Here is a 27,863-nt window from a genome sequence, read left to right on the forward strand (position 1 = left end):
CGAGGTCGCAGTTTCACAGGGTATCTAGAATTGTCTCGGACAATACCATTCGCTCTGAACGTCTCAATGAGATGTCTACAAGATTTGCAGAAAGGGGTTACCCTTCTTCGATACTTCAGAAAGCAAGGTCCCAAAGAATATCCTCACAGAACAGATCTATCAACAGAATCCCGTTTGTCCACTCCTTTCATCCTTTTTCCTATATCCTTCACAGATCCATCAGAAAAAACTGGCATCTTCTCTCTACCGCCCATCCTGACATTCCAGAATTTCAGCATCCATTTTTGCCTTGTTTCCGGAGAGCACCGAATATCAGGGATAGTCTAGTAAAAGCTGATATAGGTACTACCCTTCACAAACCTCAACGCTTTCTACAAAGACCCAAGAATGGTACTTTTCCCTGTCTTCACTGTATGCAGTGCAGTAATGTACTCAAAGGGAACAAATTCCATCATCCCCTCACTGGAAAGAGTTTCCCAACAAATGAGTTCTTCACGTGAGACACCACTTTTGTCATATATCTCATAAAATGCCCATGCGGACGACTATATGTTGGTGAAACCACCCAGGCTATTCGCGATAGGATATCTAAACATAAATCCACCATACGGTGCAAAAATCTCTTGCTCCCCATTCCTTTTCACTTTACCACTTTTGGCTATAATATTTCCCAGCTACAATTCCAGGTCATTGAACATGTCCCACAACCCAGACAAGGTGGCAACAGGATCACTACTCTCAAACGTCGAGAGGTATTTTGGATACATACTCTTGAGACACTCGAACCTAAAGGTTTGAATCGTGATTATGATTTATTATCTTTTGTATAATAACTTTACATTTTTTTCGTACCAGGTTTTTGATTACAATTGTATCAGTATGTATGATGACTAATTGTTGTCTCTTTCTCTTTAGAGTCACTTATATTGATATGATCCGCACCTATGGCTCGGTTTGGACTGCACTCATCTTACTCTGTGTATCCTCCTGGAAAATCTCACTACTATAATCTTGGATCCATGCCTATTCTGTGTATCCTTACTAGATGTATTTCTTTTTCTCATTTTTTTCCCTTTTTTCTCTTATGCATACTGTTTACCATATCATGCATAACTCTTCCACATAGTGACTACATAACACCCATTACAGTGTTAAACTTTTCAGCGCTACAACGATCTCTCTTTTACATTCCTCACATTCCCCTCTCATACCGCTAATAAATAACACCCAAACCTTTTATTTTAGCTAAATGCTCCCTTATTGCACTGAAACGCATACTTTAGTGTGGTGGAGCGCACGGCCATCTTACTTCCTCTGACGTCACTATTCAGTTCTTGCCCATTGGCCCTACCTCCGTGCTTGTCATGGCCTTAGTCCCGCCCATCTTTCCTTTAACTGAGTGCGCCGCTGTCCCCGCTGACAAGCGGTGGAAACCCGCGTCCAGGAGGACCAGGCTCGCGCTCTCCCTGCCACAGACTAAGGTAAAACCTCACTGCACACAGTGGTATTCACTACCACTTGTTCTTAGTATTTTACCACCAGCTAATGGCACTACATATTGCATTTACTTTTAGATTTACCTGCGTCACAGCAGCACTCTGACTATCGGTATGTATTAGGCTATAATATTTTTTTTACCTACCACAATTAATACACCCCTTAACATTGCCAATTATTTCTCTCAAGGCTTTACAGGGACATTCATAAAGCGCCCTCCATCAAAACTACACTCAATTTCCTAACTCGGTATTTTCTATTCCTATAATTTTCCTCTAAATCTGACCACTTAATATTTTGGGTCTCTTGAACCGATTTGTATGATATATATATATATATATATATATATATATATATATACACACACACTCACTGGCCACTTTATTAGGTACACCATGCTAGTAACGGGTTGGACCCCCTTTTGCCTTCAGAACTGCCTCAATTCTTCGTGGCAGAGATTCAACAAGGTGCTGGAAGCATTCCTCAGAGATTTTGGACCATATTGACATGATGGCATCACACAGTTGGCGCAGATTTGTCGGCTGCACATCCCTGATGCGAATCTCACGTTCCACCACATCCCAAAGATGCTCTATTGGATTGAGATCTGGTGACTGAGGAGGCCATTTGAGTACAGTGAACTCATTGTCATGTTCAAGAAACCAATCTGAGATGATTCGAGCTTTATGACATGGCGCATTATCCTGCTGAAAGTAGCCATCAGATGTTGGGTACATTGTGGTCATAAAGGGATGGACATGGTCAGCAACAATACTCAGGTAGGCTGTGGCGTTGCAACGATGCTCAATTGGTACCAAGGGGCCCAAAGAGTGCCAAGAAAAAATTCCCCACACCATGACACCACCACCACCAGCCTGAACCGTTGATACAAGGCAGGATGGATCCATGCTTTCATGTTGTTTACGCCAAATTCTGACCCTACCATCCGAATGTCGCAGCAGAAATCGAGACTCATCAGACCAGGCAACGTTTTTCCAATCTTCTACTGTCCAATTTCGATGAGCTTGTGCAAATTGTAGCCTCAGTTTCCTGTTCTTAGCTGAGAGGAGTGGTACCCGGTGTGGTCTTCTGCTGCTGTAGCCCATCTGCCTCAAAGTTCGACGCACTGTGCGTTCAGAGATGCTCTTCTGCCTACCTTGGTTGTAACGGGTGGCAATTTGAGTCACTGTTGCCTTTCTATCAGCTCGAACCAGTCTGCCCATTCTCCTCTGACCTCTGGCATCAACAAGGCATTTCCGGCCACAGAACTGCCGCTCACTGGATTTTTTTTCTTTTTCGGACCATTCTCTGTAAACCCTAGAGATGGTTGTGCGTGAAAATCCCAGTAGATCAGCAGTTTCTGAAATACTCAGACCAGCCCTTCTGGCACCAACAATCATGCCACGTTCAAAGGCACTCAAATCACCTTTCTTCCCCATACTGATGCTCGGTTTGAACTGCAGGAGATTGTCTTGACCATGTCTACATGCCTAAATGCACTGAGTTGCCGCCATGTGATTGGCTGATTAGAAATTAAGTCTTAACACACAGTTGGACAGGTGTACCTAATAAAGTGGCCAGTGAGTGTATATATATCACAATGACCAGAATGTACTCAATTTTTGTATATACTTATATGTACTTATATGAATATGTACTTGTATATAATTTTTGTATAAGGACAGTAAATAAGTACTAGTAATGTTCAAGCGGCCTCCCCTTGACCAAATGAGTTGAATGAATAACAAGGGTATAGGACCTTCTTTCTAGCAACACTTCAAAGCACTACCTGGCTTGTTATTCCAAGGGCATCTGTTAAACTCATTTAATAGGACCTATATCTGATCATTCAGGCATCATTATTTTTGGAAACTTGATTAAAAAAAAAAAAAAAAAAAAAAGACATCACTCGAGCATCCGAGTCTAAGTACAGCTGTAGCATAGAGAGGATGTATAGCAGCCTGAGGTTCTGTAAAGCAGCAGGCTTCAACTAGGCAACATAGTTAATGATCCCAGTGGAAAAACAGGCAAAAAAAAAATCAACAGTAAAGAAGATAATGATCAGGTAAGCATCAGCCAAAGGTCGTGACTTAATTAGTTTGCGTTTCTGATGAAATTTTATGCAAATGTGCATTGACATTAAGACAGGCCTAGATACAGCGTTACGGTACTTTATCCTTGCACTCTTTGTAAATTAAAACATTTTAGGTGCAAAAAAATAAATGACAATCTTGACATGCAACGGCACGGATTTAAGTGCTTCCATGATTTATTTTTATACAAGTTGTGTTACAATTATATCTTCAAAAAGCAATCTGATACAAAGTAAAAGGAATGGTGTAGAAGAGGCAGCGTTGTTGATCAATTGTTTTGTATGCACATTAGAAAACAGCACACTTAAGGGCCTGTCACACTCATTGATATCGCTAGCAATATCGCTATAACGTCATTGGTTTTTGTGACGTAGCAGCGATATTGCTAGCGATATCGCTTTGTCTGATACTTACCTCCGACCGGCTCCCCCGCTGATTATCGCTGATCGCGCGAGAACGTCCTGGACCGTTTCTCGTCGTCAGCTTCCTGCTGGGCTTCTTGTGGTGCCGACGAGCGACGCGTGGACGCGGGCGGGCGGATGTCAGAATCGCCTCGTCCGACAGGTAAGTAGCGACCACCGACCCCTGCTATGTCGCTGGTGAGATCTGCCTGTGCAGCAGCTCACTAGCGACCACTTAGCGATGCACCAGCGATCCTGACCGCGTCATATCGCTGGTCGGGATCGCTGGTGCATCGCTAAGTGTGACAGTACCTTTACAGATTGCCAGTTTTAGACAAATGTGAACAGCATTCTAACCGCACCAGTAAAAAAAAATTCTTACATAATAGGAAGTTTGATAAAAACCCTAAAAAAACAATTCTGCGAGTTAAATGTGTGACAGTAAAATAACTTCATTCTCCAAAACAGCCAGTGCCATGGCGCTGCGCCGGTCTCCGTTTACATTTCAACATTCACAAGGTACTGTTTTTGACTGCTGCAGACAATCACTTGACCCAGACCTAATGTCAGTAAGTACAGCATGTGGCTGCTGACGATGTCAGATGGCAATACATCACTGCTGTTTGAGGACGACCGTGGGAGACTACTGGTCATTTTGCCATTTTCATACATTTCTTTCTAAGATATAACAGTAGGTTTCACTACTAATGTATTAAATCCGTATTTTCTAACTAGTATATATTAGGCAACCATTTTTTAAGCTCATTGTACATACTGTACATATTTAATTAGATACAAAATATTCAGAAAATATAAAGAAATTAAATAGAATTTCAAAAGTACTAGACAGCATTGTAAACCTCCATATAATCACTAGTTTCAGAAGGAAATATCTTGATCTTGCACAGAAATCCCACTTTCATCTCCCATAATCATCCGTTACATAATAAAGCACTGTAATAAATAATAATGCACAAAAACAAATGTCTTAAGGCAATACGGTACAGCACACGAGAAAGGCAAAATGGCTACCATCCAAGTACAAGGAGCATGGAGGTGAAAGTTGACATTGGTAATTCATAGTTTTTCATCCATGGTCTTCGGCAAATGTGAGGATGTGCTGCAGATCTTGTCTGGCGTAGATACATTTCTATTATCTGCTTCCATGTCTGCTGGAGACTCCTCAACCTGCAACCCAAGTGACAGGAAAGCCAATGTTATAATCACGTACGGCCTATAGTGGAAACACATGTAGTGCTGCATCGGGCAACATGCGGTACACACCAGACATGGCTGACCTCCATGGAGGAAAGGGACTCCAGTCATTAAAAGGGATATGAGGAAGAGGGGGATGACTGCATCCTATATGGCTGTCTTCTTGAAGGTCACAAGCATTACACTCTGGACAACTGCCTAAACCAAGCTTACCTAGCATGACTCCCTCCAAGGAAAGTTTCTACAGTGTCGCAATGCAGAGTGTCCTACACCAATGAATCTGATGACTGCTTGAATTTGTATTGGGTTTTTTTTTTCGGAAATAAAAAAAATGGGAGTATGGAATAAAATAATAAGACCACTGCAGCTAATCATAGGTCACATTTCCCCAATTTAACAATTTTTTCCCTCCAAAAAGTAAAACCTTTAAGGATTTGATGTGACTGTTAAGTTAGAAAATGTTGGGTTGAATGTTTCCTTTCTAATATAGTAATGGCCTTGCAGGATGACGTTTCAATTACAGCACACGAGTCTAAACTGTGTAAAATACAGGTAAGGAGTGATAGATTTTTGGAATTGCTGTACATTTCTTCAAGATTCTCAACCCTCCCTACACCCAAGATGTGGTTGCTAAAGGCTGCACCGTTCTAACAGTCATTTCCCCATGGGGTAGTTGAGGCAACAGGGTTTGAGAGTACGGAGGTCTCCGGTATACCTGACAACACAAATGAACAGTACCTGCAGAGTCAATTTATAGAAAATCTTGTTTTTTCTCATTTTGTAAAAATTCTCTGTGTCAATGGAAAAGTCATTTTCCTTATAGAGGTTGTGCAGGATTGGAAAATCATGGCAGCTTTCTTCCAAAAACTGTTATCCTGTTACAGGGTTTGTATGGTATTGCGGTTCACCTCCACTGAAGTTACAAGGGTATACCAAAATCATTGAATAGCTTAATGGATAATGGCTAACTTATCGAAATGGGGCCCTGCAGAACCCTGTCTTGAATGGAGTGGATGTGCACATTTTCCAACACTGCTGCATTCAATGTCTATGGGACTGTTCGGAAATATACAGTGCCTTGTGAAAGTATTCAGTCCCCTGGAACTTTTCAACCTTTTCCCACATATCATGCTTCAAACATAAAAGATACTAAATGTAAATTTTTGGTGAAGAATCAACAACAAGTGGAACACAATTGTGAAGTTGAAAGAAATTTATTGGTTATTTTAAATTTTTGTGGAAATTCAAAAACTGAAAAGTGGGGCGTGCAATATTATTCGTCCCCTTTAACGTAATACTTTGTTGCGCTACCTTTTGCTGCGATTACAGCTGCAAGTCGCTTGGGGTATGTCTCTATCAGTTTTGTACATCGAGAGACTGAAATTCTTATCCATTCTTCCTTGGCAAACAGCTCGAGCTCAGTGAGGTTTTTTCCCCCACTAACTACCCCCTCTCCTTTGCACCACTATTTGTGTGCATCCTCCAGCGGCTGATCAGAGGTACACCACTGATTAGAACCAGTGCTCATTTTTGGCAGGGACTTTTTGCCCCGTCTATTTTTTTATCCCCTTTTTGTGCCAGATCTGTGCATGCATTCTACAGCCGTCGAGCGTTGGTCAGTGACTATCACCCAATAACCCAGTCTCCGTTTGTTTAAATTTTTTTAGTGAAAAAAGAATCAAGTAAAAAATCATTTAGATTAAATGATAGGATTAGTTAGAGACAGTAAACATACAGTATACTATAAGTAAACCTGAGGCTATCTCATTCGATCGAATGAAATAGCCTCAGGTTTACTTCTATTATATAAATTTTACCAGACGGCTGGTTGACTCTTTCCCCATTACTGTGATTATTAGTAAACATATACTGTCATAATGGTCATCTACGATAGTAGTTTTTACGGAATTGCGTTAGTGACCGCAAATAGGAAAGAAAATATTAGATTAGTTGATAGGATTATATTATGGACAGTAAAAATATACCATACTAATCGAATAGTTCATTATTTTTTACTGACGTCAATCAGGTTTAGTGTCAGCTGTGGGCGCTTATTAATTTTTTTTTTTTTTTTAATTTTCTTTACTGAAGTCCGGTTACTAAGTTTGTATAACAAAATTTATATATTTTTCTGTAATTTTTTTCTTCTGCCTTCTACATTATAATATATATATATATATTTACCCCATGCATTCAGACACACCTGAGTAAAATTTGGTACACACATACACACCAACACCACATACGTGAAAAAATGTTCTCCCACTCGACCCAAACTCGGTACTCAGCGATGGAGGCATACGCTTTCCTTGCCTCTGACAGTGAGGGATAGGGTCCCACCTTCTTTTTTCCTCCTCCTCATCTTCCTTTAGTAATACCGAAATGCCACACAGATGCCCCAGGACAGAAAATGAACCACTCCCATTACTGACCCCGTAATCAGGAATCCAATTTGACACCACCGGCCTCACAGAACTTTTTCGGTCTTTTTCTTGGAAAACATGTTTTCAGGCCATCCACAAATTCTTACGTTACAGTGATAATGCATGGTGTCCTCCCAGAGATAACCCCAACCTGGAACGACGTTTTCAAGTTCGGCCGCTCATTGAGCACTTCAGCAACAAGTTTGCTGATGTGTACAACCCCCAAAGTGAAATCTGCGTGGATGAATCCCTAATCAATTTAAAAAGGAGGCTCAAATTACGACAATATCTGCACAATGAGAGGGACAGGTACGGAATTAAGCTGTACAATCTGTGCAAGAGTACCCACAAGTTTAGGGTTTATGAAGGGAGTGAGAAAATTGTGTGGGATTTGGTGCACCCTCTTCTGGATAAAGGTCATCACCTCTATGTAGATAACTTTTATAGCAGCATCCTTCTCTTCAAGTTCCTCTCTGCATGAGGTACCGCACCATGCGGTACTGTCTACAAAAATCAGAAAGGCCTCCCTAGGACGCCAATTAGGCAGTTGCTCATAAACGGCGAGAGCAGAGTCCAGTAACCGTAATGTCGTCAGGGTGGCGTGTAACTAGATAAGTTATTAGGGGAGGCAGGCCGGGGGATCCTATCACTGTACCATATTTGTAAGTACTTGCCTAATGTATGCACCTGCTTTATATTCTGTACTTAAACTCTTGCCAATAGTCACCTGTATTCTTCAGCACTACTTCTTTTCTGGATTCCCAATGAAATCCTGCATAAGTAGTGACACTCTGTTTTTATTTTAATGTTTTGTTATTTAATGTTAATTAATTTATAAATTTAAGTCTAATATACTCTATGACTCCCCTTTTTGCTCTAATCAGCTTGTTGGGGCTTTGGTGTTTATACCTGCTGTGACAAGCCGGGTCTGTGTATGAAAGACTGTTTCAGAGTCTACCACTCATCCATGGACTAAAATTTATTTCTGACTTACACAACTCGCTTATGCCAACCTGACATAAACCACACAACTTACATGCCAACCTGATGCACTCTACACTACTTACGCATGCAACCACAAAATTCACAAAGCAGGAAAATACTAGATCAAATCCAATATAGGGTCACTAATGGGGTTGGCGGGGGGGTGTTTTCCACTATTTAGACACATCAGGGAAGGAGCGCCATATTAGAGTGCAGATTTTACAGTTATGGTTTGTGGGTGCCATGCCCCACTGGAAGAGCCCCTGAGGTGCCAGCACAGAAGAATCCCCCCATAAGTAATGCCATTTTACAAACTTCACCTTTCAATGAATTCATATAGTGGTGCAGTGATCATTTTAACACCACAGGTGGGTCACAGAATTTTATACCATTGGGCTGTGTGAAGAAAAAACATGGATTTTTGTGAGTACTCACCGTAAAATCCTTTTCTCCGAGACGCTCATTGGGGGACAGAGACTGTGGGTATGTGCTACTGCCATCTGGAGGCTGACACTAAGTATACAAAAAACAAGTTAGCTCCTCCTCCGCCGCATACACCCTCGCCCCGATAGCGGGCGGCAACCAGTTTAGTGCAAAAGCAGTAGGAGAACATAACAATAAATTAGCCTTAACGCAGAAAATCATATGTCTGAAAAAAGGACCACCCTACATTAAACAAGGAATTATACTAATCAAATAAACAAGAGCCAACTGGCTATCAGGGTGGGTGCTGTGTCCCCCAATGAGTGTCTCGGAGAAAAGGATTTTACGGTGAGTACTCACAAAAATCCATGCTTCTCCTTCGTCTCATTGGGGGACACAGAGACTGTGGGACGTCCTAAAGCAGTCCCTGGGTGGGAGCAACTCACCGATCCAAACCGCATGCCCACCTGTTTAAAGGTGTGCCACTGCTGCCTGGAGAATTTTCCTACCCAGGCTCGCATCTGACGAAGCCTGAGTATGCACATTGTAGTGCTTAGAGAACGTGTGCAGGCTTGACCAGGTCGCCGCCTTGCATACCTGCTCCGCCGAAGCCTGGTGCCGAAGCGCACAAGAGGCGCCCACTGCCCGAGTCGAGTGCGCCCCTATTCCAGTTGGAATCGGCGTGCCTCTGATACGGTAAGCCTCTTGAATAGTTAGGCGAATCAATCTGGCTATGGTCGACCGTGAGGCTGCGAGCCCTTTCCTGCGCCCTTCGGGGATCACAAACAACGAGTCTGTTTGGCGAAAAGGTGCTGTCCTTGATACGTACCTCCTGAGGGCCCTTACTAGGTCCAGCGTGTGGAGCGCCTTCTCCACTCTGTGTACTGGAGCTGGACAAAAAGAAGGCAAAACAATGTCCTCATTAATATGGAAAGAGGACACAACCTTCGGCAGAAACGGCGGCGGTGGTCTAAGGACTACCTTATCCTTAAAAAAGGTCAGAAACGGAGCTCTACAGGATAGGGCTGCCTATTCCGAGACCCGCCTAATGGAAGTTATGGCTACCAAAAACACGACCTTCCTGGAAAGGTATGACAATGCGACTTCCTGCAACGGCTCAAAAGGAGCTTCTTGCAGGACACCCAGAACCAGATTAAGGTCCCAGGCGTCTATGGGCGCTCTAAAGGGGGGCACCAAGTGAGAGACCCCCTGAATGAATGTCTTGACCTGCATATTGGTAGCGATCTTTCGCTGGAAAAGGACAGACAAAGCCGATATCTGTCTCCTCAGGGAACTCGGGGCCAAACCTGCGTCTAGGCCTGACTGCAGAAAAGCCAGGATGTTGGGAACCGAGAAGGACAAAGGCGTAACCCTGTGCTCTCGACACCAGAGAAAGAAAACCTTTCAAGTGTTATGATAAACCCTCGCCGAGGCCGGCTTCCAGGCGCTAACCATTGTAGCCACCACTTCACGCCCAAACCCCGCCTGGGTCAGAATCCAGGATTCAATGGCCATGCCGTCAAACACAGGGCCCCTAAGTTCGGGTGGTAGATCGGCCCCTGGGACAATAAGTCTGGCCATTCTGGTAGACGCCATGGCACGTCTGCGAGGAGCTGTACTAGATACGCGTACCAAGCTCGACGGGGCCAGTCTGGAGCCAGCAGAATTGCCGGGACCCTCTCTATCTTGATCTTTCTGATGACCCTCGGTAGAAGAGGCAGAGGGGGAAACAGGTATGGGAGCCGAAACTGGCCCCATGGAAGGACCAACGCATCCACTGCGATTACTCGCGGATCCTGGGACCGGGCGACAAACAGGCCCACCTTGGCGTTCTCCCTGGAGGCCATCAGGTCCACGTCCGGAGTCCCCCACCGTTGGCAAATCTGCTGGAAGACCTCGGGATGCAGGGACCATTCCCCGGCCATGACACCCTGCCGACTGCCGAAATCTGCTGCCCAATTTTCCACGCCTGGAATGTGAACTGCTGAGATTACTGAGTGGTGCCTCTTGGCACACCGGAGTACATGCTCTATCTCGCGCATAGCTGCCTTGTTGCGCGTGCCTCCCTGGTGATTCACGTACGCCACTGCCGTGGCGTTGTCTGACTGGACCCGGACTGGGCGACCTGCTAGACAGTGCTGAAAATGCTGCAACGCCAACTGCACCGCTCGAATCTCCAACAAGTTGATCGGAAGATGAGCCTCCTGGGGTGACCACTGCCCCTGTGCCGTGTGATGACGAAATACTGCTCCCCAACCGAGAAGACTCGCGTCGGTTGTGATCACCAACCATTGGTCTGGAGGAAATGGTTTCCCCTGAAGGAGAGAGGAGTCGCGCGTCCACCATTGAAGTGCTCGTCGGACCTGAACGGACAACCTGCACTGATTATCTAGGGAGAACGGAGTGCAGTCCCACGCTGCCAAGAGAGCATGCTGCAGGGGCCGAAGATGAAATTGAGCAACCAAGAATTGCCTCTATTGCCGCTACCATTCTCCCTAGAACCCTCATCCCAAATCGAATCATGTGAGGGCCTGGTTGCTGGAGACTCCGAACTCCCTGCCGGAGCGACCGAGCCTTGTCCTGAGGGAGAATTACCAACCCTCGGGAAGTATCGAAAATCATCCCTAGGAATGGAATCCTCTGAGCTGGGATAAGAGATGAATTTTTTCCATTGACCAACCAACCTAGGCGAGATAGGGTATCCAGCGTGATGCTGACATTCTCCTCGCATGCTTGAAAGGACGGCCCCTTTACCAAGAGGTCGTCTAAGTACGGCAAAACCACTATGCCACGAGAATGAAGAATGGCCATAACAACCGCCATTACCTTCGTGAATACCCTGGGAGCCGTGGATAACCCGAATGGCAGAGCCACAAATTGAAAATGCCGGCCATCGATTGCAAACCGAAGGAACTTTTGATGTGGGGGAAAAATAGGGATGTGCAGGTAGGCATCCTGAACATCGATTGAGGCTAAATATTCTCCCTGCTCCATGGCTGATATCACTGACCGGAGGGATTCCATCCGAAAGTGCCTGACTCTGATGAACCTGTTTAGGAGCTTTAGGTCCAGAACCGGCCTTACTGTTCTGTCCGTCTTGGGGACCGCGAACAGGTTGGAACAAAATCCTTGAGCCTTTTCACCCTCTGGTACCGGGACAATGACCCCGTTGTACTGAAGAATCCTGATGGCTCCTAGCAACGCCTCTGCCCGGGACTCCGATTTGGGAAGCCGGGAAAGAAAAAAAAAAAAATCGCCTTGGCGGATGTCCGATAAACTCTATTTTGTACCCGGATGACACTAATTCCGCCACCCATGCGTCGTGTGCCACCTTGACCCAGACGTGGCGGAACCTGAGCAGACGACCGCCTACTCTGCTGTCTTCGGGTACTTGAAGCCTCGAGTCATTTTGCTGAGGGCCTCTGGGACCTGGCCCCCCTTGACCTGGGTGGACAGCCCCGCATCCACCCCAGCAGATTGGCTTTATACGTAACCTGGCGCTCTCTGTCTTGGTTGTAGCGAGCTGGGGCGGTAGAACTGGCCGCTGTTGCCCATCCGGGGGCGCAAAATGCCCGAAAGCGCGCCTGCGGTTGACGAAAGGGCGGTCTACTCTTCTGCTGTGGGAGAAAGCTGCTCTTTCCCCCTGTGGCATCCGAAATGAGCTTGTCTAATTTCTCTCCAAAAAGTCGGTTACCCTGATATGGCAGGGACGTTAACGATTTCTTAGAAATTGAATCAGCCTGCCATAGCCTTAGCCACAAGGCTCTCCTAATGGCGATAGCGTTTGCTGCCGCTAGTGCCGCGCAATTAGCCGCATCCAAGGATGCATTAGGCTACTTTCACACATCAGGTTTTCGGCGTCAGGTGCGATCCGGCGTCGTGCCGGAACGCCGGATCCGGCAAATGTTTCGTAAAACCGGATGTGACGGATCCGGTTTTCTGGCGGATCCGTCTTTTTCTGGACAGACAAAACCGGATCCGTCTCATCCGGTTCATCCGTTTTTCTATCCGTTTTTCGACGGATTACGCCGGATCCGGTTTTTAAAATTGACCCTTGTGGCCTTCCGAACGGGATTGGCTACTGGAAAACTATATATAGCATGTTCCTACAGCCCTTCTTTGACAGGTTGTAGAGGAGAAAGTGCAGGTTGGAGAGAAGAGCAAGTTACTGGCGAAGATGGATGTTGTCATTGGAAATATTTTGAAGAATTTGGCGGATTTTACAGCGGAGGCAAATCGTTTGAGGGTGATTGTTCTGGAGAAGGAGAGAGCGAGACAGCAGCGCATCAGGCATCGTAGACGACGTTTGTGGATCCACCCCATCACAGCAAAGAGAATGACGCGTGGGGTCTATTCTACACTATGCATGGACCTTCGACGAAACCCGGATACATTTTTTGGATATGTTAGGATGAAAATGGAGAATTTTGATTACTTGGTGGAGCGCATTGCACACCTCATAAGAAAAGCGGACACCTATTGCCGCTTCTCTGTTTCACCCGCAGAGCGTCTGATGGTGACTTTAAGGTAAGCCACATTTATTGGATATGATCGCATCAGAGCACACTTTCACTGCAATCTTGTTGGTGGTAATTTGTATCTCCAAGTGTTATAGGTCAGTTTTGGTATGTAATGCTGTGATTTAAAACTAATTTATTGTTTTTTAATTCCCCACAGATTTCTTGCAACTGGAGAATCCCTTTCGTCACTGCATTTCCAGTACAGACTCGGGATTTCCACCATATCTGGAATTGTGAAGTACACATGCCGTGCACTGTGGGACTCCTTAGCTGAAGAGTTTTTACCAGAGCCCACAACAGAGAGGTGGATTGAAATTGCTGACAAGTTTCAACAGATATGTCAGTTTCCAAACTGCTTGGGCGCTGTGGACGGGAAACATATCCGCATTGTAAAGCCAGCTGGATCGGGATATTTCAATTACAAGAAATATTTTTCAATTGTCCTCATGGCCATCGCTGACGCGGAATACAAATTTATTGCGGTTGATATTGGGGCCTATGGCCGCTCCAATGACTCTCAAGTTTTCAAACTGTCTGCCATGGGGCGTAAACTGTATGGAAACACCTTCCAGTTCCCACCACCTAGACCGCTGCCGCAAACATCTGGTCCACCTATGCCATTTGTCTGTGTAGGGCAGGGTTCCCCAACTCCAGTCCTCAAGGCCCACCAACAGATCATGTTTTCAGGATTTCCTTTGCATTGCACAGGTGAAGCAATTATCACCTGTGCAATACTAAGGAAATCCTGAAAACATGATCTGTTAGTGGGCCTTGAGGACTGGAGTTGGGGAACCCTGGTGTAGGGGATGAAGCCTTCCAGCTGTCAGAACACCTTTTGAAACCGTACTCTAGCAGAGGATTGTCAAGACCAAAACGCATTTTTAATTACCGCCTCACAAGAGCAAGAAGAATGGTTGAATGTACCTTTGGTATTCTGACAGCCAAATGGCGGGTCCTATTGACTGCGATCAACCTCAAGACAGAAACTGTGGACGAGGTGATCAAAGCGTGCGTGGTACTCCACAATTTTGTTATCTGCAAGGAACCCATTTCCATTGAGGACACCTCTGAAGAAACCACCTTGCAAGATTACCATGACATTACCACTAGAAGTTCTGTGACGGTTTCAGTAATGAGGGACAATTTTGCACTATACTTTATGTCACCTCAAGGCAGAGTACACTGGCAGGATGACAGAGTGTGAAAGATTTGTGCCCTAACCAAACTTGTGTACCTTCTGTACCAACAGTATATACCTTTGCCAACCAAAGTTGGCTATCTTGTCATGGTCTCTATTTTTAGCTTTAGGCCACAGGTGTGTACCTGGTTGTGTTTTATGCAAAGTATTTCACCTTTTAACAAAAGTTGTGTACATTGTTAGGAAATCACCAACAATAAACACAACTTTTTAGGTGAAATACTTTGCTTCAAACACAACCAGGAACACAACTGTGGCAAAAAGCTAAAATTTACCCACAGTTATATACCTAGTTTTGAATACCATTTCACCTTTTAAATACCCTGTATTTAACCTTTTTCGCCGCAGAAAGAAATGACAGACAACCAGTGTAAAATAATTTAACTTTTATTGAAAAATGTTTTTTTTAGTAAACTTTTTTAAAATTTTAATAAACTTGTTTAATAAAACTTTGAAACTATAAAACTGAAACCATAAAACTGGTCATTTTTATTTAAATACACACATTATAAATCTGTGTAGTGTGTGGTGGAAATACTGCTGTAGGGGCTGCGGGACACTTCGACACTGGGAGTGTGGAGAGAGGACTGGGATCGTGGTGGGGAAGGAACAGTTAGAGGTGAAGGTGTGGAAAAAACTACAGAATGGGTGGACATGTGGGAAGCAGAAGAGGTGGTGGGTGGTGGAATGGAGGGTTGGGCAGGGACTGTAGGAGCAGATGATGTTGATGGCAAATTGTATGGGGAAGGAGTTTGGTACGGGGCAGGTTGCTGGAAATGGGGAGATGTCTGGTACGGGGCAGGTTGCTGGAAGTGGGGAGATGTCTGGTACGGGGCAGGTTGCTGGAAGTGGGGAGAGGTCTAGTACGGGGCAGGTTGCTGGAAGTGGGGAGATGTCTGGTACGGGGCAGGTTGCTGGAAGTGGGGAGATGTCTGGTACGGGGCAGGTTGCTGGAAGTGGGGAGATGTCTGGTACGGGGCAGGTTGCTGGAAGTGGGGAGATGTCTGGTACGGGGCAGGTTGCTGGAAGTGGGGAGATGTCTGGTACTGGGGAGGTGGCTGGTGCTGGGGAGGTGGATGGTGCTGGGGAGGTGGATGGTATGTAATAGGAGGGGGAGGATGGAAAGTGGCTGGAGGGGGTGTAGATGTAATAGGAGGGGGAGGATGGAAAGTGGCTGGAGGGGGTGCAGGTGGAGGAACTACTGTGGTGGGAGGAGGAGGAGGTTGGGAGGTAACTTGCTGGAGAGCAGCGTGGCATGAATGCATTACATGCATCTGCTGGGCAGGAGAGAGCGTTTCCATGCGCTCCACAACAGACCTGAAAAAGGTGTGGTTTGGCGAAGATCTTGCTTCTGAATGCATGGTTTGCAGAAGTGTCTTCACCTCCAGAATGCTGGAGTTGATCTGCTGATAGCCTGCGGAGATTTGCTCTGACAAGACTTTTAGACAGTTCTGGAAAGATGCATTCAGATGCAAGAACTCTGGCGCATAAGTCTTTTCCTGACCCCTCTGCCGCTGCCGCCCAGTACCCGCAGGTGTACTAGAGGTGGCAGGGGCAGAAGGGTGGGGTAAAGGGAAAGCGATCTCCTCACCAGCAGCTTCATGTAATGTAGGCGGCCACGATGCTCCTGTGCTGGTGGATGGGACAGATGGGTCGAATGTGTGGGAAGGCTGGGAAGGTGCAGATGTACCGGGGCGGTCGAAGTGTCCCTCGGTGCCGGTCTCCTCAGGGATCGCCTCAGAAGGGTCCAATCGTGCCGGCTCCCGAGTGCTGCTCACCGTGCTGTGGAATAAAGAGAAAAAAAACAATTAAAATACTGACATGGTATGGCCCTGGCTGAAAAATTTTTTTACATATAACATTTTTTTTCACATGTGGTGTGTAATATTTACCTTCTGGTGACCATTGTTTCCCGGAGGAACGACAGGGCTTCTGCATACTTGTACTTGCTCCTGCGTCCTCCAGATCCACTCGGGGCCCGCATCTCTTTATTGAACTCCTTCTTGAAACGATCTCTCACAGACCGCCACCGATTCACAATTCTGTTCCCTGAAACGAGAAAGGAGTGGTTAGTATACAACATCAGTGTTTCCCAAACTCCAGTCCTCATGGTCCCCAGGGGTCATGTTTTCAGGATTTCCATAGTAAATAGAAATCCTGAACACATGATCCGTGGGGACCACGAGGACTGGAGTTCGGGAAACACTGGTTTACATCAAGCAACCGGTACTGTATATACTTACGCTCTTTAATCTGGGCCCGAGCTTCGAGGTCCTCCCAGCGGCCCACAAGGAGCGAACAGATTTCCTCCCAGAGTCGTCGGGTAACGATCAGGTCAGCGTGGCGGCGGTCAGCCATATTCCAGAGCGGCTCCCTTTCTCTGACGAGATCGATGAGGCGGTCCACATCAATCCCTCCATCCTCACCGTCAGAGTCTGGAGCACGCTGTGAAGGCTGTTAAAGAAAAAGACAAAAATAACATAAATTAGCCTCCACAAAAGAAATGAAATAAAAAGTGCAAAAAAACAAAGCAAAAATATTTATACTTACACGCTGGTGACCGCCGCGTTGCTGTCGCCGACGACCATGGGAGGCACTGCGAGGACCTCTTGGCCAAGCACCAGATTGGGAAGACTAGAGAAGAAAACAAAAAATGTTATGTCTTTGGATGTAGGCATTTGTTTGCTGTGTGTGGTCTGCAGAACATTGTTTTCTATGTGTTGTGTGTAGTGTGATGTTGTGTTTCTGCGTTTGATGCAAAAAACTTACCAATTGTGAGCCCACTCCAGGTGTCTGTCCACCCCTTCCTTCTTCTGGGAGCTCCTCTTCATCTTGTGATTCCTGTTTTGAAATAAAAGGCAATGAATAGACATATATTACAGAGAAGATGGATTTTGGAAATAAAAACTTACCGTCAAACGCTGACGATGCGAGGGAGGGCTCCCAGAAGATGATGTGCTGTCTTCCTGGTGGCCACACTCCATGCCTGTGGGTGGTGTTCCAGCTGCTGCCATTGCTGCTGCTGCTGCATCTATTGGGCGGCTGTTGAATAAAGAGAAACAAAGGGCCAATGAATATCTTGATATTCAATAGCCCTAGTTTGGAGGAATGGGTTATTTGATAATTACCGTCTCTCATCTGCTGCTGGCCTCCCCTCAGCATGTTCTATTTGCTGCTCCATTTGGGGTGGTGGTGGTGCGGATGGTGCTGCAGTGGTCTCCTGCCTTCTCCTGCTTCGCTTGGTTGCTTTCTTGGGTGGCATGTTGGGTGTGGCTGTGGGTCCCACGGTCTTGCTTTTATATATGTCTTGTGGGCAGAGCATGCTCAGACCAAAAAACCGGATACGGCCGCCGGATAGGGCTTTCGCCGGATCCGGCGCATTGCGGCGCTCATAGGCTTTCATTGTGTGAAAAAGCCAGACGCGCCGGATCCGGCGTGTCCGGCTTTTTCGCCAGAGACAAAAAACGTTACAGTAGACGTTTTTTCCAGACGCCGGATCGCGACACATTGCCGGATCCGGCGAAAACCGGATGAAACGCATGGCCATCCGGCGCGATCCGGCGCAAATGCAAGTCAATGGGGGGGGAACCGGATCCGGCATTGCATTTAGCCGGATCCGGTTTCTGTCAAAAGCGCCGGATCGCGCCTGACGGCGAAAACCTGATGTGTGAAAGAGGCCTTAATTAGATAGTCACCCGCCATCGCGATCTGATTTGCTATCTCAGACACCTCTATCGGCAAATCTCTCTCTTGCAGGACTCTATTCAAAGACTGACCATGACATCATAGCCTTGGCCACCCATGTTGCCGCAAATGAAGGCAAAAGTGCTGATCCCGATGCCTCATACACCGAGCGGGCTAAACCTTCCATGAGCAGATCCGTGGGGTCCTTAATGGAAGAACCACTAGGCACTGACAACAATGATCTTGAGGCCAGGCGTGACACTGGGGGATCCACAATTGGAGATTCCGCCCATGTCTTACAGAGCTCTGGTGCAAACGGGTACCTCGTCTCTAGCGTCTTCTGTACCGAAAAGCGCTTATCTGGACGTTCCCTGTGCCGTTGTACCATGTCCTCGAATTCTGGATGAGTGCTAAACACCCTATGAGGTCGCCTGGTCTTTTTAAAAGATATCTTATGCCCTGCGGTTAGGGAGACATCCTCCTCAATACCTAGAGTCTGATTGACAGCCTCAATGAGACTGTCTACCGTCTCCCGACACCCCGGGGTATCCAGGTCCAGGGATTCCTGCATGTCCTCATCCGAACTCTGCTCGCTCCCAGACAATTGTGACGGATTGTGACACTCACGGATGCCGAAGCACCGGAGGGGCCCGGAGACGCCATATGGGATCTCTCCCTGTACGTCTGCTTAGAGAGAGTGCGGCCCCTGCAGGTCGGCGGCTCTTGTGAGGTGGATGAACCTTCCCAAACAGGCGAGCCGTTGTCTCTACCCCTATCTGGGGCCTGAAGGGTCTCAATCGCCTTCGTAAGCGAAACCATAGACCGAGAAAGTGATAACGCCCATTCCGGGGGGTCCGAACCCCTGGGCTCCGTTGGAGGGGAGGGCTCCTGGGCGCGTTCGGAACTACAGGCTTCACATAACTTAATAGTCTGCGCTCGCGCAAACACCACCCCGCAGGAAAAGCATGCGGTATAAAGGAACGTGTGCTTTTTCCCTTTTCCAGACATAATGCAGAAAAGGCCAACTTTCTCTCTCTTTTTCCCCCTTTTTTTTTTTTTTAAACCATAAGGGGGAATGAGGAGAAGGAGGAACACTTGCCCTAGTGTGGCTCCGGGACGGGGTCGCACTTACCCGGCTCCTGCTGTCTCCCCGCGCTCCTGATCTTGCTGTCGCTTCCTCTCTGGGTAGGCTGCGATGCTCTGCTGACCGCGGCCTACCCTGTTCTGAAGCCGGGGCCTCCATTTTATCCAGCGCCCGGCCTGGACATGGGGGCGCCGCCGGATCTGACGTCACGTCGGGGGGCGGGCCGCATCTGACGTCACGTCGGGGGCGGGCCCTCCCCTCCCGGGCCCTCCCCCCGCGGCCTAGGCCGAAGCCGCGGGCTAAATTTAACACTGCCCGCCCGAGTAGGGGCGCGCTTGTGTACCGGAGCTGGATCCTGCACTCCCCCGATACCCCCCTGAAGCACCCCCTTCCCCAGCTGGGGGATTTCCCTGCGCCCACTGGCTACAGGTATGGAAGGGAGGAAGGAGAAAGGGAGGCAGGAGGGAGGAAGCGGCGAGGGGAGAGGAAGGAGGCAGCTGCTGCTGATCACCGCCTTTGGTTACTCTGCAGCTCCAGCCCTGAGTTGCTGGGGGATACGAAATGTATTAAAGTGTTCGTCGCTCTTCCTAAGCCTGGAGCCTCTCGCTGCCCAGGGGCCCTCCCAGCCCAACCATACCTCCTTGAGGCCATGAGGTAATCTATTTTCGGATGGTGCAGGCACCCTAGCTCCGTCCGCCTTGCCTGGGCGAGGAGAGGGACCGTCCGCCGCCATGCGTTGGTGGAGCAGTGGGGGCGCACAGACTAGTCTTGTGCCTCTGTGCAAGCCCATGGTTTCACTACCTAGGGGTGGACAGGGCTAAGTCTGGTATAATGTCCCAAGTCGCGGGAGAGGAAACGTGGAGGGACACTCGCACGTGGTCGCCCGTTGTTGGTTTGGGGAAATCGGATCCTTTCAATAGGATGCGTTGCCCCTGTCTTATCTTCTCAGAAAATAAAAAATAAAAATAGATGTCTGGGGAAAAGTCCCAGAGATGTCCCTCGGTGCGGGAAAGGATACGCGGAGGCGATACTTGCGCGTGCTCACCCGTTGATGTTTTGGGGAGATCGGACCCTTTCAATAGGGTCCGTCGCCCCTGTCTCCTCTTCATAGCAAGAAAAATATATATATAAAAAAAAAAATAGTCTGGAGAGACCCAGACTGCGTGTGCATCCATCAGACACTAAGCAAAAACTGGTTTCCGCCCGCTATCGGGGCGAGGGTGTATGCAGCGGAGGAGGAGCTAACTTGTTTTTTGTGTACTTAGTGTCAGCCTCCAGATGGCAGTAGCACATACCCACAGTCTCTGTGTCCCCCAATGAGACGAAGGAGAAATAAACTGACTTGGGAGGGACAGAGCGCTATTTGCATCCTGAAGAGCAGGATTCGAAAATAGTTTGTGGACTCCATATACAGAGCCCCTAAGTGCAAGAAGAGCAGAATCCCCCCTCAGGAGACCCCATTTTGGAAATTATACCACCTGACAAACATGTGGACCATAAATGTGGTTTAGGGATACTATGGGACATTTGGATTTGGGAGTGCTGTATTTCTTTTGGGGAGCGAGGAACAACAGCACTTTTCCAGGGCCTCTGTACTAACAGTGACGTGGAAAGCCCCCTATATTTCCACTGGTAGATGAATCACCTGAGTCGGCACTTGTTTTTTTGTGGACTGAGTTGAAGCTTTTATTGGGAACATTTTATATAACATTTGGGATGGATCACATTTATCTGGTTCTCTAGGCTGAGCACTTACATCAGGGTTTCCATCTAAATCTCTGAAAGACGTGACTCAGATGAAACCCCAAGGGATACATTCACTATAAAGAGGCAGCAGAGTTACTCTGGACTCCGTCTGGCCTCTGTTCAGCATGGTCTTTTTCAGAAGTGGACAAAACTGTGGTGGACCGTGCCTTTATGCACGCCTAAAAATACCGACACTGATGGATCACACGTCAGAAAGCGTTTACGGTACCTCCATCAGCCTCAATATAGGGAATCTTCTGCAGAGGGTTCAGTCTGAATTACGTATTTCAGAGAACATGAAAACCTCGGTGTAAGTGCTCAGCACAGAGCATAGTATAAATGTATGCCGAGCCTTACTTTACGATTGAGAGCAATCGCAGCATTTAGGGGGTTAAACAGCCAAAGGAGGTGCTGGCACAGTCCCTCTCTGTCAAAGCAGGAGCTCGGCCCTGCTATGAAAGGGCGGAAGGTGCTTACATTTCAGCACCTCCTGCACGATCATGTTGTGATCGATCAGTCAAATTAACTGACTAATCAAAACGCCCTGAGTGCGGTGACTGACAGTATGGGTCCCTGCACTTTTTCCCTTGCCATATTTTATATATATATATATATATATATATATATATATATATATATATATATATATATATATATATCGTATATACTCGTGTATAAGATGAGATTTTCAGCCCATTTTTTTGGGCTGAAAGTCCCCCTCTCGGCTTATGAACGAGTCATATACCTGGGGGGGGGGGGGTTGGCAGGGGAGCGCGGGTGTCACAGATCATACTTACCCCCCTGGCGCGGTCTCTGCAGCCCCCCCGTTTCTCCACGGTCTCCCTTCCTGCCTTCAGCGGTCACATGGTACCGTTCATTAAACTCATGAATATGCGCATATTCATGAGTGTAATGAGCGGTATCACGTGACCGCTGAAGGCAGGGAGACCGTGGAGAAGTGGGGCTGAAGAGACCGCGCCAGGAGGGGGATAAGTATAGCGATATTCACCTGTCCCCGGTCCATCGCTGCTCACCGCTGTCTGCTGCGTCCTGTGTCAGTGTCGTTTAGCCAGCAGAGGGCGCAGTGACGTGGTTAGTGCATGCCGTGCCCTCTGCTGCCTGAACGTCACTGACATACGACGTGGCAGATAGTGGTGAGCAGTGATGGACAGGGGACAGGTGAATATCTCAGGTTCCGGGTCCTGAGCAGGAGAGGCGAGTATGGCATTTTTATTTTTGTAGCAGCATATGGGGGGCATAATATATGGAGCATCTTATGGGGGCAGCATATGGGGGCATATTCTATGGAGCATCTTATGGGCGGCATAATCTATGGAGCACTATATGTGGCATATTATTCTATGAAGCATCTTATGGGGGCATTATTAACCTTTGTGCAGCATTATATAGGGTGTATTTTGTATGGAGCATCTTATGGGGCCATAAGGAACTGTATGGAGCATTATATGGGGCTCCTGATTCAATATGGATATTCAAAAACATTTATCCTACTGATGTCTCAATTAATTTTACTTTTATTGGTATCTATTTTTATTTTTGAAATTTACCAGTAGCTGCTGCATTTTCAACCCTAGGCTTATACGCGAGTCAATAAGTTTTCCCAGTTTTTTGTGTGGTCGGCTTATACATGAGTATATACGGTATATCCATCCTCAATGGCATAGAGATAGATAAGTTTCTCCTAGCCAAACATTTCCGCTATACTGCCTAGAGGAGGTAGGACACACACACACAACCTGCTCAATTGGATGAAAGTTTATGATTTTGTGATTTATTGACACAATGAAAATCAGATGTTAAAAAAATTAAGTCTCACCCTGTGTTTGAGGTATGATAGGTAGGTGTCCCAGCCTACTGTGATCACATTAATGTAAATGACACGATACTTAGGTGAAAGGAAATAAAAGTTGATCATTTGGGCAGCAGGCCACACAGTCCAGTCAGCCTGAAAACAAAACCAAACCTAGTTAGTAATTATAATGTATGGCAACAATAATGTAATCCAGGTGATACAGCGCTCCTGTAAAATGACATATAGATAAAACATCACTATAAAAATGAAAGCAGCGTTATTTAAAATACAACGCGTTTCAGCTGAAAACAGCATTCATCAGGTATATAATGTGTTATATTCTTAATGAAACGTTTCAGCAGCTAAATGCATTATATTTTAAATAAAGCCGCTTTAATGTTTATAGTGAACTTTTAACTACATGTCCACTTATAGGAGCGCTGTATCGTCTGGTTTTATTTCAACTTTGTGATTGTCTGGAGCTCTTAAAAGGAGATACCCGTCACATATCAGGTGGGTGGCACATGGATGAAACGTGATCTCACCCCTACCTTGAATGCTACATGGAGTTGTGCCCTGGTGTGCACATCTCAGCTAGGTGAGGGTCCTCGAATCAGTCGCGCACACGCACCTTATAAAACTCCCAAAACTTGTCTTTAAACTCAGCAAAGCTGTCTTCTAATTTCTGTCCTTCCATTAGGCCCATACCTGTACACAGACAAGGGTATGAAGAATAGCAAATACTAAAATAAATATATATATATTATATATACACACACACCTGCCATAGTATAACCTAGCCGCAAACTGGTATCTCACAAACTGCACAGATGTACTGTACTCATACAGCAAAGTCTATGGATTTACTTCGTAGACTAGCGTGCGCAACAGGTAGAGACTATGCCACAGCATTGGCACTCATTGGGATTCGGGATGTAATTTGCTAATGAACACTTATAGAAACCTAGATAGCTTTGAAGTGTAAATCACTACCTCTTAAAGGGGATCTGTCACCCTTTTTATCCCCTATTAGCTGCCAGCATAGACATCGGGGGCTTATCTACAGCATTCTGTAATGCTGTAGATAAGCCCCCGATGTAACCTGAAAGAGAAGAAAAACACGTTATATTATACTCACCGAGGTGGGCGGTCCGGTCCGATGGGTGTTGCGGTCCGGTGCCTCCCTTCATGCGATGACGTCCTCTTCTCCCGTCCTGAAATGACTCCGGCGCAGGCGCATTGCTCTGCCCTGTTGAGGGCAGAGCAGAATTCTGCAGTGCGCAGGCACCAGACCTCTCCCGACGCCTGCGCACTGCAGGACTCTGCTCTGCCCTCAACAGGGCAGAGCAATGCGCCTGCGCCATTACAGGATGGGAGAAGAGGACGTCATCGCATGAAGAAGGGAGGCGCCGGACGGGACGGCGACACCCATAGGACCAGACCGCCCACCTCGGTGAGTATAATATAACGTGTTTTTCTTCTCTTTCAGGTTACATCGGAGGCTTAGCTACAGCATTACAGAATGCCATAGATAAGCCCCCGATGTCTATGCCAGCAGCTGCAAAGCCAGAAAAAGGGTGACAGATTCCCTTTAAAGCACCACCCCGGTGTCTTTTTAATTTTTATTTCACCAATAGTGCTGCAGAAATCCGAGTCCTCTGCCCAATCTGATACTCACCTGACGGCATAGTCATCTGTTTTTGACGCTGCTCCGCTCCACAACCTGCAGTTTGTGACCCGCCCAGCTGCTCCAGTGTTTCATGAGGCAAGTCGAAGGTTAACAATAAAGATAGGGAGGGCACCACCAACAATAGATAGGGGGATACACCAATGGTCAGTATAAGAAGCCAAAAAGTAATAAGAGAAAGCTACTGACCAAGAACTGGGATCACCACAAAAAATATCAAATTTTTATTAAGTGCCAAACAGACCAAAACATGATTAAAAACATTTAAAAGTCATTAAATGACAGTACACCCAAAAAGGTTAATAACATAACCTATGAAGGTACCCCTATAACTATTGGTACAGGTATAATGAAGACAGATAATTGGTCCATGGAATCACTGATAATATCATGTAATTAAGACAATATAGATGTAATACAGAAACATACATAGAAAAAATGGACACAATAAGAACCCAATAGCAGGCTGCTATATACAATATATCATAGATCAAACTGCCCTAAATTGTAAGAGAAGGACATAATCTAGAGACGAGAGAAATATCTCAAGGTACATCTAAGCCCCGAAAAATGGTATACAGAGCCAAATGGCCATACTCCAGAATAGCGCATAACCTGTGCGCTTAAATGCATAGCAGCCGTACCATACCAAAGTTAGGGGGAGCCTGTGGAAAGTGCCCGACGCGTGTCGCTACCACAGAGGTAACTTCGTCAGGGGCAAGTCGAAGGTTACTAATCAATGTATGTCTATGGGAGCTTTGATCTGGCTCAGACTTGTATTGAGAGTTTGTGACGCGGCTTCTGAGTTTTGTTCAGTCAGAAGTTGCGCTTACAAGATGGAGCCGCAGGACCGGAGCAGCGCCGAAAAATGGTAAAGACACCTGAGGGTGGGTATATGACTGGGGACAGCAGACTTGCGTTTAAAGCACCACTCCAGCGGTGAAAAAAAAAAGTACAAAAAATGCTGGAGTGGTGCTCTAAAGGATATCTGCCTTTACCTCTTTCGCACCAGAGCCTGTTTTCATCTTCCTGACCAGGCAAATTTTTACAATTCTGACCACTGTCACCTTATGAGGTTATAACTCTGGAATGCTTCGTTTCCCAGTGATTCGGAGTCAGTTTTTTTTTCGTGACATATTGTACTTCAAGATCTTGGTAAAATTAGTTCGATATAACTTGCGTTTATTTCTGAAAATATCGGAATTTGGTGAAAATTTTGCAATTTTCAAACTTTTAATTTTTATGTCCTTAAACCAAAGAGAGTTACATCACACAAAGCAGTTAATAAATAACATTTCCCACATGTCTACTTTACATCAGCACAATTTTTTAAACTTTTTTTTTGTTACGCTAAAAATTGACCAGCGATTTCTCATTTTTCCAACAAAATTTACAAAACCATTTGAAGTGAATTTGAGGGGTCTATATGAAAGAAAACACCCCAAAGTGACACCACTGTAGAAAACTGCACCCCTCAAGGCGCTCAAAACCACATTCAAGAAGTTCAGGCGCTTCACATGAATTAATTAAATGTGGAAGGAAAAAATAAAATGAACATTTAACTTTTTCCCCACAAATTTTTGCATTAGCCCCAATTTGTTTATTTTCACAAGAGTAACAGAGTAATTTGTCGGGAAATTTTTCATCAATATCCCATATTTCTTGGGAAACGATTTCTTGGGCACACTGCAGGGCTGGAAAGGGAAAAAGGGCTATTTTGGCTGAAATAGCTTGCAGACACCATGTCACATTTGGAAGAGCCCCTGACATGACAAAACAGAAACCCCCACAAGTATTCCAATTTTGTAAACTATACCTCTCAAGGAATTCATCGAGGGGAGGAACATTAAGCTGAGTAAATAAAATATTTATTTTTTTCCACTAAAATGTTGCTTTGACCCCAAGTTTGCAATTTTTAAAAAAAGGTAATAAAAGAAATCGAACAATTCAATTTGTTATGCAATTTCTCCTGAGTACGCCAATACCCCATATGTGGAGCAATACTACTTTTGAGGCACAGTGCAAAGCTTAGAAGGGAAGGAGAACCATATTACAGAGCAGATTTTGGTGCACTGGTCTGAGGGGCCAACTCACCTTGGCAGAGCCCCTGAGGTGCCAGAGAAGCAGAAACCCCGATAAGCGACCCCATTTTACAAACTACACCTCTCAACAAATTCATCTAGGGGTGCAGTGATCATAATGACACCACAGGTGTGTCACAATTTATATCATTATGCAGTGAAGAAAAAAATAATTACATTTTTAATCACAAAAAAAATGTTTTAGCCCCAGCTTTTACATTTTTACACAGAAAAATGGGTAGAAATGGTGGCAAAATGTGTTACACAATTTCTGATGAACATGGCAATACCCCTTATGTGGCTGTACAGTACTGCTTAGCCACAAGGCGAGGCGAGGGAGGGAAGGAGCGCTCTTTGACTCTTAGAGAACAAATTATGGTAGTATAGTTTGCGGACTCCATATACAGAGCCCCAAAGTGCTAGAAGGGCAGAATCCCTCCTCAAAGTGACTCCATTTTGGAAATCACAACCCTCTCTAGGAATTTACAGTGCCTACAAGTAGTATTCAACCCCCTGCAGATTTAGCAGGTTTACACATTCGGAATTAACTTGGCATTGTGACATTTGGACTGTAGATCAGCCTGGAAGTGTGAAATGCACTGCAGCAAAAAAAGAATGTTATTTCTTTGTTTAATTTTTTTTTAAATTGTGAAAAGTTTATTCAGAGGGTCAATTATTATTCAACCCCTCAAACCACCAGAATTCTGTTTGGTTCCCCTAAAGTATTAAGAAGTATTTCAGGCACAAAGAACAATGAGCTTCACATGTTTGGATTAATTATCTCTTTTTCCAGCCTTTTCTGACTATTTAAGACCCTCCCCAAACTTGTGAACAGCACTCATACATGGTCAACATGGGAAAGACAAAGGAGCATTCCAAGATCGTGGAGGGTCACAAGGCTGGCAAGGGGTACAAAACCCTTTCCAAGGAGTTGGGCCTACCTGTCTCCACTGTTGGGAGCATCATCCGGAAGTGGAAGGCTTATGGAACTACTGTTAGCCTTCCACGGCCTGG

General features: G+C 46.0%; 2 protein-coding genes across 5 annotated transcripts in view; both read right to left on the reverse strand.

The window, feature by feature from the left end:
• Positions 1 to 3,748: 3,748 nt before the first annotated feature.
• Positions 3,749 to 27,863, reverse strand: part of LOC141048866 (mpv17-like protein 2) — a 46,016-nt gene continuing 21,901 nt past the window's right edge. For all 4 annotated transcript variants that reach the window (XM_073544961.1, XM_073544972.1, XM_073544958.1 and 1 more), the window contains 3 exons: positions 23,713 to 23,789; positions 23,106 to 23,234; positions 3,749 to 5,179 (listed from right to left, as the gene is read on the reverse strand). In XM_073544961.1, the coding sequence (XP_073401062.1) occupies positions 5,069 to 5,179; positions 23,106 to 23,234; positions 23,713 to 23,789 (317 nt within the window). In that variant the 3' untranslated portion in view covers positions 3,749 to 5,068. The remainder of the gene's footprint in view (positions 5,180 to 23,105; positions 23,235 to 23,712; positions 23,790 to 27,863) is intronic.
• On the reverse strand, positions 15,109 to 16,848 carry LOC141100170 (uncharacterized). The gene is made up of 2 exons (XM_073588456.1): positions 16,647 to 16,848; positions 15,109 to 16,536 (listed from the first exon to the last, which is right to left on the reverse strand). The coding sequence occupies exons 1-2, from the start codon at positions 16,835 to 16,837 to the stop codon at positions 15,615 to 15,617; spliced, it is 1,113 nt and encodes a 370-aa protein (XP_073444557.1). The 5' UTR covers positions 16,838 to 16,848; the 3' UTR covers positions 15,109 to 15,614.

Source organism: Dendrobates tinctorius, unplaced genomic scaffold (genome assembly GCF_039654945.1).
Source record: "Dendrobates tinctorius isolate UK_male_01 unplaced genomic scaffold, ASM3965494v1 ptg000011l, whole genome shotgun sequence".
NCBI classification, from domain to species: domain Eukaryota; kingdom Metazoa; phylum Chordata; class Amphibia; order Anura; family Dendrobatidae; genus Dendrobates; species Dendrobates tinctorius.

What these genes read in the sequence shown, in the direction of transcription:
- LOC141100170 (XM_073588456.1), bottom strand. Translation starts at nt 16,837, where the DNA reads ATGTTGTATACTAACCACTCCTTTCTCGTTTCAGGGAACAGAATTGTG. An exon ending in GAAACAATGGTCACCAGAAG is followed by an intron (nt 16,537 to 16,646) that starts GTAAATATTACA and finishes TTTATTCCACAG; the next exon opens with CACGGTGAGCAGCACTCGGG.